At 37.9% G+C, this 12,308-nt stretch overlaps 1 protein-coding gene and 1 non-coding gene across 2 annotated transcripts; both read right to left on the bottom strand.

Annotated features, from left to right (window-relative positions):
• Window positions 1-2,052: 2,052 nt before the first annotated feature.
• On the bottom strand, window positions 2,053-6,089 carry LOC114305517 (small COPII coat GTPase SAR1A). Its single transcript, XM_028250607.2, has 3 exons — window positions 5,544-6,089; window positions 4,812-4,943; window positions 2,053-2,750 (listed from the first exon to the last, which is right to left on the bottom strand). The coding sequence occupies exons 1-3, from the start codon at window positions 5,670-5,672 to the stop codon at window positions 2,430-2,432; spliced, it is 582 nt and encodes a 193-aa protein (XP_028106408.2). The 5' UTR covers window positions 5,673-6,089; the 3' UTR covers window positions 2,053-2,429.
• LOC114305545 (small nucleolar RNA snoR83) lies at window positions 3,868-3,988 on the bottom strand. The gene has a single exon (XR_003644409.2). It is a non-coding gene; the product is annotated as a small nucleolar RNA snoR83 (small nucleolar RNA).
• Window positions 6,090-12,308: the final 6,219 nt, after the last annotated feature.

Raw genomic sequence — 12,308 nt, 5'->3', positions numbered from 1 at the left:
TAAACCCATTCTCCCCCTCTCTCTCTCTCTCCTCTTCCTCCTGTTGCCTCTGTCTCTGCCGCAACTCCACCACATTTCCTCCTCTTTTCACCACTCTATCCGAGTCAGTTAGTGAAGTCTCTGAAACTGGAACACTAGTTGTTGAAAGTCCCCTTCTAACACTACAAGAAAACGATTTACGCCAACCACAACATTGTTGGAAAGAAGATGTCCGCCGAACAGTTTTGCAGCGATCTCTCCAAGGATGTTGTGATTGTTGCCATGTTTGGAGATGTCATCACTACTGCTTGGAGAGAGAGAGAGAGAGAGAGAGAGAGGAGAGTAGAGTAGAGAGGGAATGATAGTTTAGGTGTGATATAAGGGTATGGGGGTGAAGGACCTTAGACTACAAAATAAAATATTGTGGACCTATTTCATTATTAAAAATTTGAGAGGGATAATAGACTAATTTTTCCTAAATCATACTCACTTACTTTGAGATTTAAAGAAATATATAGGTAATCTCACATTTTTGATGCAATTCCGTTGGTCTCTATCAAAATTTTAATTCATATAACAATTGAGACATTTTTTATTAGTAATTCATTAGTCACATGTATGAAAAAAATAATAATATTTTCATATTTTTTAAAAATATTTGTATATATATTTATCTTTACTTATTTTGATGTCTACTCACTCTTTGTATTAGTTTTGGTCACTTTAGCCTTATTAAAAGAGAAGTTAGTATAATTATGGCCTTATTTGTCATAACTTAAAAAAGTTAAAAAGTTAAAAAATTACTATCCTATTTAGGATGTTTTGGGAACTTGGCTTTTAGCCATTTTTTTAAGTTTGTAGCAAAAGCCAAAAGTTAGATTTTTGTATTTTTTTTTTTCATTTGAGAAGTTGGTTTTCAGTCATTAATGAAATTACAATTCTATCCCTCATTGGTCAAAATGTATTACATGGGTAAAGTTATAAATATTTTAAATTGAATAGCGGTAGTTTGGTCATTTTATTGTGATTTGACATTATAAACAAATATTAATCAAAAAAGTCAAAAGTAACTTTTTACCAACTTCTCAAATCATTTGTTTAAAAAAGCCAAAAGTTTGGTTAAAAGCCAAAAAGTTACTTTTTACCATTTTTCCAAAATAAGTTTTTAAATCACATTATCTTATTTAAGTCACATCATCTCTGTACCACATCACTTTAAACCCAACCTATACACAATCCATATTTCATAAAAAGTCAAAAAATATACTTATTTAGATCATCTCAAACCACCCCTATGGTTAAAAGTGTGAGGCTGATAGTATTTTTTCAACACATCAGGGAAGGTGAGTGTAATTTACTCTAATACCAAACACAACACTCGTTTGGCATAATGGTTTGAGGCTAAAATAATCACAAAAAGACAATATGTTAAAAAATTAATAAGACAAAATGTCACATCCAAATCATAATCATTTAATTTTTTCTTTCAAAAAAGTCAAAAAGTCCATTTCAAATGAGACTTTTTAACTTTCAGCTAAAAAAATCAAAAAGTCAACTCACATTCCAAACGAACCGACAAGTAAATAATTTTAATAAATAGATTTTGTTAAAATAAAAATAATATAATTGCATTGAGTTATCATAAAATAATATACGTTGGTTTACTCCCAAATTTTCCCACTTTTTAGTGTAGCACACCTCTTTTTTTGTGACAAAGTCAAAATTAGCAAACTAGGTTAAACCCTACATTCAGAACAAAAACCAGCTCATTCCATGTAAAACTGGAAACCTCAAGAAGCAAAATGTTATCAACAAAAACAGCATATTACAAACAGTCCAACAACCTACAAAATCCAGCCCAAATTAGCTGGAAGCATAGCAGCAGTTTTGCAAAAATATAGCATGGTGTTCTTCCAGGTCACTGTTACCGGAATCAAACCTCAACAGCTATATTGAATGAAGTTCAAGTTGCTAGATTTATTACCACCAATATTGAAGACAGTTTACTCCCCTCTAAAAATAAAATGATAGCATTAACAATAGTAATAAAAACAACCAAAGCAGACAAGCATAGTCTTCAAACAAGAGATTCATTAGTAAGTACTCTTCAAACTACAAATCCATGTACGCATTGACTTATTGGGAAATGCTAACAAAAAATGTTTCACAAATATGAAGTCTACATTGTTTTCAACTCCCCTGGCAATGAATTTCCTCCCCTACAATTTCTGGTCGCAAGTCGTCAATCATTTGGCACCACATCATCAAAATAGTAAGAAGGGGGCAGCACTGTTGTCATTTCACCAAAAAAATAAAATAAAATAAAAAACTGGAAACTAGGGAATATATTCAACACTGATTTCAAACAGACAACACATCAACTTGAGTCCAGCATGGAAATATATAACATGTAAAACACAGAACCAAATTTCTTATCCCACAGCCTCCTACTACTTGATGTACTGAGAAACCCACTTGAAGCCATCCCCATATCCCATTTTGCGGACAATGCTGCACATGAACACCTCGAGTGGGCGGACAGCTGAGTCTGCCAGGTTTACCTTCCCCTTGCCTGTTGTCACACCAGTCAGACCCATGTGGAAACGCAATTCGTCTTCTGAAGCAGCATAGGGGATATCAATCTTGTTGCCCAAAATTAGGAAGGGAACAGTAGCCAATGACTCATCAGACAGGAGAGCATCCAACTCCTTTTTTGATTCGGCAAATCTCTCCTTGTCATAAGCATCCACCAAGTACACAACAGCATCCACCTTCACACCAAGAATTGCATATTAATTACATCTAACCAAGTGAAATTTAATTGTCAGAATCAGACCCACTGAGAGGAGTGGGAATATATATTTTAAAAACCATACTAGAATTGCCAAATCATGATTTTTTTTGTTATTATTAATTTTCCAATGGAAACTTTAACACAGAACAAATTGTCACAAATCCATGGACCAAAGCCATGAAAAAAACTGATGATAATAACTTAAAAATGCTTCCAACAAAAGTATACATAGACCCAAAACAAGCACAAGTACAAACTTCTTAGGATGCATATCATATGAACACAAACATAAAATTATAACTTTTCCACATATCAAATGCGACTCGGAACAAGTAGTTATTCTCTCCCTCCATCTCCTCACTCTTTCTTGAGGGTACCTAGTAGTTTCAAACAACACCAGAGTGACAGCTTCAGATGACCATTTTCATGAAATTGTTTTCTCATCGAAATAAGATGTGTAATTAAAAAACACAATGCCAGCAGAATCAGAGCAGAGTAATGAAATAAGATGACATTTCAGGGTCATAGTGTAAACAAAGAAAACCAAAACCTCATGTTCATTAAAAATTCCATTACGAAACCCAACTAAACTAACAACTAGCCAACCCTGACATGACAGGAACTTCACGGGTGTTATGCCTATTATGAAAACCATGTGGATGCAGAATAAAATCTCAAGTGGTGAACAGAAGAAAAATGACACACTGAACCTTCTACTAGAACTTCAAGTGGTGAACAGTCTTGTCCAACATCTCTGTTTGATGCATGGTCAATGGTCCGAATAGACCTGGGAATATGCACAAACCTTAGTGTACTTTTTTCCCCTTGAAAAGTTCAAGAAGTGAACTAGCACATTAGCTTGGCCAGAGCTAGAGAGATCACTTAAGACACTGCCCAAAGCTATGGTACAATTCTTATGTTTTATGGTTCTCCTTATTTTTTTATTGTGGTTTTGGGGTTATATGATCCTGAAGATAGGGATTTCAATTATTATCAAAACACAAGATAAGCAAGTACTACCAGAAATAACTCCCCTATTTCACAATAAGGAATCTGCGTAAAACTACAAACTAGTTAAATTCATATGAAATGATATGTGTTTGGTGAGGTACTATTAAAACACCTTCTTGGAACAAAAAGGTGTCGTCAGCAAACTCCCAATGTTAATTTCCGCCTCCCATGAATCAAGTAAACACAGAAATATTTTTATGGAATTATGAAGGCACAAAAACATCCTACAGTGGATGTCCAATACAGTATATTTCTCATTCAAAAATTCATTCAGAATTAAGCAGTTAATTAGTTTGGTCCGACCTCTGGTTCCTATTGGTGCTAAAACACAGAAGAAACGAAGACTCTAATACCAGGCAATCCTTGGCAAAGCTAATTCAACCCAGTAAATGAAAAGACAGGTCCTCTATTCTGTCAGCAATAAAATTGAGACAAGCAGATTGCTTTGAAAAACACATATATTCACATAAGAGATTCTTCTTGCAATTTTGGGCATTAATGAAGGGAATGGGCTAATGGGAAAAGGAAAAAGATCCACACCACTTTCGTATATTGTGCATGAGCTTTCAAGATTTAAGGTAGCAGAGGGTCTAAAGTGAGATTCATAATACAAAAACTTCTACATACATTTCTCATCCGGTTAAACCACATAAAGGCATAAGCTGCATAACCATGGCAAAACAATCATATGACTCAGAAATTGGCTCTATAAAACACAACCCACACAGAATTTCTATGATGTTTGAAAGATACTAGCTAGAAGCACAAATGATGGGGGAAAGGATGATAAACTGATGCAACAATGCGACATAATCATCACAACAGCCCCCTGAACAACGAATAATAAAATAACTGCTTTTCCATTTACAATTGATCAACATTCAATCAAATAAAAAACCATAATTAATCTTAGAGATAATGCACCACCAATATAAGTCAACATCATACAAAGTAATAACAATTTTGCCAAAATAGTAATAAAGAAAAGAGAATTAGACATGACAATTATATATCTATATACATATACCTTGGCATAGTAATCTTTCCAGACTCTGCGGGCAATCTGATGGCCACCCAAATCAAAAGCTTTGAACTTGATTTTGCCAATACTCAGCTCCTCTGATGTTGGGTACTGGGTTGGCTGGTGCTGAACCAATCTCTGACAAGGTCCCACACCAATAACACACATATTAGCTCAAACTGCTAACACTTAGGCCGTGTTTGGTTCACTGGAATGGAATGGTCATTCCATCAAAATATTCATTCCATGTTTGGTTGACAAAAAAAAAAGAAAAAAAGAAAAAAAGAAAAGAAAAATACGTTGCAAATAGAATCATCATACACCAATATAAGGGAATGATCATTGCATAAGGGAGTTTAAGGAATGACCATTCCATTCCATCTCATTCCATTGAACCAAATACAGCATTAAGGAAACCTCCCTCTGCTTGGGAAATGAAGAAAACACAGGAGCTATGGAGGAAAATTAATTATAAAATCAACTATTTCCCATTGATTTAAAACCCAAATAGGTTTTGTTCCAAATTAACAAAAATCCTGCACCAAAAATCCAAAAAAAAAAAAAAAAACACAATTGCAAAGAAAATTTCCATTACAAGGGGATAAACAAAAACTCGGAATTTTCCTGAGAAACAAACAAGAACCAAATAGACATAAAAGCCAAAGACTTTTAGCTTTCTCAGCGACCAAAACATACTTCAAAATTCATACAAAGAGGAATAATAAAAATAAAACAAACCTCGTCTTTCAACATATGAAGCAACGTCGTTTTGCCGGCATTATCAAGCCCTAAGAACAAGATCTTCGCCTCCTTCTGCCAGAGACCGAGCGATGCGAGAATTCCATAGAACCAATCGAACAAAAACATGATCGCAAGCAACTAATCTACCTCCGATCCAGAATTAATCTCAAAATAAATTCGAAAACGATACCAGATCGATCGATCTACGAACACAGAGGTTCGCAATCTCTCGATTGATTCAACGACCACCTCGCCCCAACGCTCGTAGTTCTAGAGAGAGAAAAGCGTTATATATATGTGAGTGTATATAAATAGAGAACAAACCCTAGAGAGAGAAAGTGCTTTGTGGCATTGATTTAACTCACCTCCCTCTCTCTCTCCCTCTCTCTCTCTGTGTGTTCCCCCCTCTCTGCATGTATTTGGTTCTGTGTGTAAATTGCAACATTTTCAGGGGCTTGTGTTGTAAATTGCTGTGATAAGATGGTCACCGTTGACTGGATATACTGGTGATGATTTCGCCCTTATGATTAGGGTCGTCATACTCGGTTTGATTTGATTTGGTTTGAAATTAAATTTAAAATTAATTTAATTGTAAGCAGTTTTGAATTTTGAATCTAAAATTAAATTAATTAGGCATTAGGATAAACTCAACTCAGTTCAATGGGCTCTTTCGGGAATAATGGTAAAAAATTAATTTTTTTAACTAAAAAATTTAATTTTTTTATCCAAAATAATATAGTTTTTTTTATCAAAAAACTAATAAAAAAAATTTAAAAGTCAAAAAATTAATTCTTTAGTAACTTTCTAAAACACCACAATGTAATTTGAATTGAAATTACAGTTCCATTATATTAAAAAAAGTAAATCAATTGATAATAAATAATTATCACACTGCCCGCCTAGTAATCAGCTGGAGAACACCGGCAGAATAGATGGCTCCAGTAATCTGTAACAGAAAGAAAGGGTTCCGGCGGTGGCTCCTCCACCCGGGGGCACTCCGACGATCAAGTCAGTATATCTCTCAAAGATAATCAAGTGCTAAACTCACAAGCTTGAATATAAAACTACATACCTGAGACCCATGGGGGTGCCTCTCTTTTATAGTTAACTCAATCCAAGTCCTACTAGAAGCATGACTTCTATAGACTTCAATTTAGTGATTACTTAGGATTTCTCAAGAGATAAAGATAAACTCCCTAAGAGCTTTATCCTTATCTTGGCTAAGTCCCCTCTTTGTCCTAGGACTCTTGTCCCTTATCCGCTTATCTCGGATTCCGATATCTTCGGAGAAAACCTCGGCAACTCCGAGATCACCTCGGCGTAATTTCCATGAAACGTGGCACCTCGGCCAACAACGTCGGCATCGCCATGCCACGTGTTGGTACCCAAGAAATATATCCCCACAACTGCCCCCTAGGTTCTATTACCTCGGCATCCTAAGGTGATGGAACCTATATCGATATTTCTTTCTGCATAGTGGCTCAAAAAACTGTTTGGCCGAAATATTTTATTTTTAAGCCGATGTATTCTCTTCGGAGAATAAGAATTCAAATGTACTCTATCACGCGCATGAGCTGTCACGCATATCTAACCGTTCCTTTCACGTGCTTTGTCTCTATTGGCCCGTGTCTGTGACGCGCCTATAAGCTGTCTTTTATTCGTCTGCGCCGTCTGTCGTATCCGATGCTCCAGGCGCAATAAATGCCCTGTTTTGCCGCCGTTTTTAAGTTTTTTACAAACCTTTTCTTTCCTTCTTCCCTTCTCTACTTTTCGTATTCTGATTTCTTGCTTTTTCTCTCTCTAGAAACTTTAGCATTCTTTGAATCCGCCATTGCCTTAAGCCCCAATTTCTGCGACCATCGTTACCCTTCCATTTCTGCGAAGCTTTCGCTACTGTTACAACTATCGTCTGGTCTCGGCAAATATTGCTTCGGCTTCAGTTTATCCGGTAAGCAACTGGCCCCCTTGCCCTCTTTTTCTAATTCTTGATTAGTTTTGGAGTTTTTCCGCTATTATTGTTCTGTTTAAGTGTTATTCGTGAATCATTTACCTGAATGCGTCTTATTTCTTGATTTAATGAACACTTGCACTGTTTCACTACTGTTCTTGGCCCTTAACCCTTTGTATTCTTCGTGTTCTTGATTGCCCATCCCTGTTCTTGTCTCTGAAACTTCGCTTTTGTTTTCTATTTTTTTTTTTTTTTTTGTACCAGATTTGTGCCCCGATCTTCATCTTTATAACTTTAGGTTTTGGGATTTGTCTGTAGAACCTTCAATCTTTAGGAAAAACTGAAACAAACTTTACCAACCCTTTCCCAGGTTTTGATACCGAGGTTCTAGCAACCCTCTTAAAACACCTATTTTCTAAAACACAACTTTTTGAACTTAGGCCGACGTTATGGGTATGTGGAGACATCGGGTAAATACCCCAACAAAACTTGAATACTTTAGGCAGGAGTTCTCCATCCCAGCCGATGTTCACCTTAGGCTAGCTGGGGATGATGATTCCATCATGCCCACAGAACATACGATGCCCTTTCCGATTGTAGCTTTTACTGAATGTGGACTCCGGCTTCCACTAAATCCCCTCTTTCGTGAGGTTCTCCACAACTATAGGTTGAACCCAATGCAACTTACCATCAACTCTTATCGAGTGATTAACGGTGTTATAGCCTTGGCCAGGCAAGAGAACGTTAGAATCACCCTTTCCGATATCCAATTTTGTTATACCATGTGCCCCCTTAACCTGAAGGAAAGAGGTTATGTCTACTACCTCAAGCCGAGGTCCACTGAGTTCAAAATTGTAGCCGACCTCCCAGATTCCAACAAGGGAGCCGGGGATGACTTTGTCATTGCTTCGGGAAATTGGGAATTTGGCCCAGACGAAGATGTTCACCTCTACCCTCTTCCTCGAACAGTTAAAGAGGGCAAGGGTAAGAGTCCAGTGCCAATACTTAGTTGTTTCTTTTCCAAGTTTTTCAAAAACTCTGTTTGCTTCTAATGTTGGTTTTGTTTGTCTTGCAGATCTTCATCAGCCACCCAAAAACTTTCATCAATCCTTCTTCCCTGGAAAAGACTTAAAGAAGCTTCTAAAACTTCCAGTTCAAAAGCGCAAAGCTCCCCTGTTACTAAACTTTATTCCGACATATAAATCCACATTGCCCGACGTCCCAAAGAAAAAGAAGAAGAGCCTTTCTCCACCTACCGCTACAACTTTAACCGCTTCTACATCCCGAACAGATCAAGAGTCCACATTTGACCCTATCAATCAACCATCCACTTCGGCCCCATTTTTGATCTCGATACCAGAAAGAAAACGCCGGCGACGCCTTGTCAAAACTGCCGAAATGGGCAAAGCTAATTGCCCAAAATCTCCTTGTCGACCTTCCGACTGATGTTGACGCTGTACCATCCCAACCAATGCCCCCACCGAAACCAAAAAGAATCAAGAAGGCCCAGCCTAAGGCCAAGGCTGTTGAAGCTGAAGATAGTTTGCCTATCTCAAAACTGGCTGAGAGTAAGAAGACTTCTTCTGCTCCTGCGAAAAGGTCTGCCGAGACCCAGCCCTCCAAATCTACCCAATCGAAGAGGCCGAGGTCCTCCTCTGCAACTACTTCAAAATCCAAGGTGCCAAACGTCCCTTGGACGCCCGAGATTACCCTGGAGGACAAGCCGGTCATGGCTACTGACAGCGCCGACGACATTAATGTCGGTGTTACCTTTAGTACAACTCTTCTTCTCCCAGGTGATCTGGAAAAGAATGCTGGAATGAGTGAGTATGAAAATTATGCTTTTATGCTACAACACTGTGTTCAAGTAAGTGCCTTCACTTGGTGACCTATCTTTTCCTTTTTCGTTTATAAAACTTCTGTAATAATTCCTTGCTTTTGTGTTCTTTCAGGCTGTTCAGCATGCCCACTCCTTTTCCATGCAATCTTTTGAGAACAGGGAGAAGTTATCTGACTTGCAGAAGGAGTTTTCTGCACTCCAGAAGATTAACAAGGGTTTTCAAGCAAAAATGAAGAAATTGGAAGACCAGGCCGAGGCTGCCACTAAAGCCCAAACTTTGGCTGAAGAAAAGGCCGAGGCTGCTGAAGCTATTAAGAAAGTTGCCGAAGCGCAGAAAAATGAAGCCGAGGACAAGGCCACCCAAGCCGAGAAGGAGCTTTAGGAGGCCTTGGCCACAAAAAAGGCTGAAATCAAAGAAGCTGATGAAAAGGCTTATGCGCAGGGCATGGCCGACGTCGCTGAGGAGTACAAGCTTCAAGTCAGGAAAGCATGCAACAGGGGATTTTCCCTTGGTTGGATGTCTCTGTTAAAAAGACTTGACCTCCCTGCTGACTCGTCTTTCCGTAATATCGATGCTATTCCTCTCCCATTTCCACCAAGCCAAGCCGAAGAAGAATCTGGGTCTGAGCCTGAAGATGGAGATGATCAGAATGCTGAGGCTTTGGTGAAGAAACCCAAGGGTGATGCTGGGGTCAAGTCTCCTTCTCAAATTGAGCCCATCCTGGACTTAACTTTGGATGAAGAGGTTGATGAGGGCGGGGAGGCCCTTAAGGAAGCTGTTATGAGGGTATTATCGTCCGACCTCCTATTAGCTGAAAGGAGTCTTGACAAAACGCTGGCAGAGATTGATGCCGAGCTGGCAGCAGAGAAGGCTGCTGAAGTAGTTCCACAGGAATCGGCCGAGGTCCAAATTCAAATTGCTCATGATGCTGAAGAATCCTAACTCCCATGTCTTTTGTATTTTTTTGTTTGTTGGCAATATTAGTTTCTTTGTATGGCCGATGTGCTCTTTTATGAACAGTTTTTCTTATGGATGCTTCAATCTTTTAATGTCTTTTTGATTTGCTTCTCCATGATTGTATGCCTTCTATATTTTGCCACCTTTGTGCAATCTCTTTGGGGTTATATACCTCGGGTATAATAACATCAAACTTTATTTCGGCAAGATCCAATCCTGAAAATCTTTTGAAAAAATTCCAACAAGTGTTTAACATATATAATTCAATGTTAACTGTAAGTTTCTTAACAAATATATAAACAGTAATTTCGGTCTAATCTACTTGTAAATTGCTGCGAATTTCAACAAGTGTTTAATATACTAAGCTTTTACCTCAACCTGTAAATTGCTGCAAATTTCAACAGATGATCACATGTCGGCTTAACATTATCTTGTAAATTGCTACAAATTTCAACAAGTGTTAAGTATCTTCTTTGGTTGGATCATCCCATAGATTGCTATAAGTGTGCAAACTATAACCTCGTCTTTACTTCATCTTGTAAATTTCAACAAGTGAAGAGAAACAGTAATCTCGGCTTAATTTCGACTTGTAAATTGCTATAAATTTCAACAAGTGAAGATAAGGAATCAGCTTGACTCCAACTTGTAAATTGCTACAAATTTCAACAAGTGAAGACAAGGAATTAGCTTAATTCCAACTTGTAAATTGCTACAAATTTCAACAAGTGAATTAAGGAATCGGCTTGACTTTAACTTGTAAATTGCTACAAATTTCAACAAGTGAAAGCAAGGAATCAGCTTGACTCCAACTTGTAAATTGCTACAAATTTCAACAAGTGAAGACAAGGAATCAGCTTAATTCCAACTTGTAAATTGTTACAAATTTCAACAAGTGAATTAAGGAATCGACTTGACTTCAACTTGTAAATTGCTACAAATTTCAACAAGTGAATTAAGGAATTATCTCGGCTTAACTTCGGTTAAGCATCTTCTCGGTCTCATTTCAGTTTTAAACATTATCTTGGTTTAACCAACTTGTAAATTGCTACAAATTTCAACAAGTGGTAAACGTATTCTTCTTCTTTTTGCCCCCAATGTGAACCTGAGTTCTACTTGGGTTCTCATTATTTAGGTCTCCAGAAAACATCAGTTTGTAATTTTATCAGTCATATGTGTTTGAAAGAATTTTTTGTGAAGACTTTATTGATGATATCGGCCAAAAAATGATGCACATCTAATGATAAAAAAATTTCAAATTACAAGTATTCCAAGGTCTGGGTAATGCTTTGCCCTCATTGTCCTCAAGCCGATAAGCTCCATTGCCTAATACTGAAGTAATTCTGTAGGGTCCTTCCCAGTTTGGGCCAAGCTTGCCCTCTCTGGGATCTTTTTTGTTACCGACGACTTTTCTCAAGACTAGGTTGCTGACTTGAAAATCTCTTGGATTGACCTTTTTGTTGTAAGTTCTTGCAAGCTGCTGCTGGTATATTGCTAGCTGAATTGCAGCCTTTTCTCTTCGTTCTTCCAAGAGGTCCAGATCTCGGGCTAAGACTATGTCGTTAGTGCCGTTCTCTACTCCCTGGGTTCTGATCCCTGGGATGCCGATCTCCAATGGGATGATAGCTTCTGTGCCATAAGCCATGGCAAAGGGGGATTCCCCTGTTGATCTTCTCGGCGTAGTTCGATATGCCCAGAGTACGTTGGGCAACTCGTCTACCCACTTTCCTTTTGCTGCCTGCAGCCTCTTCTTTATTCCATCCAAAATTACTTTGTTGGATGCTTCTGCTTGACGATTACTTTGGGGGAAGCTTGGTGTTGAAAAGTAGTTCTTGATCTTGAATTTGGCACAAAAGTTCTTGATGAGTTTGCTGTCAAACTGTGTTCCGTTGTTAGCAACGATTGCTCTTGGAATGCCAAATCTGGTGATGATGTTTCTCCATATAAAGTTCTTGACGTCCACATCTCGGATTTTGGCAAGAGGTTCTGCCTCTATCCACTTTGTAAAGTAGTCTGTTG

Source organism: Camellia sinensis, chromosome 2, assembly GCF_055761805.1.
Source record: "Camellia sinensis isolate YWXY chromosome 2, ASM5576180v1, whole genome shotgun sequence".
Classification (NCBI taxonomy): Eukaryota; Viridiplantae; Streptophyta; class Magnoliopsida; order Ericales; family Theaceae; genus Camellia; species Camellia sinensis.
This window is presented reverse-complemented; position numbering and strand designations above follow the sequence as displayed.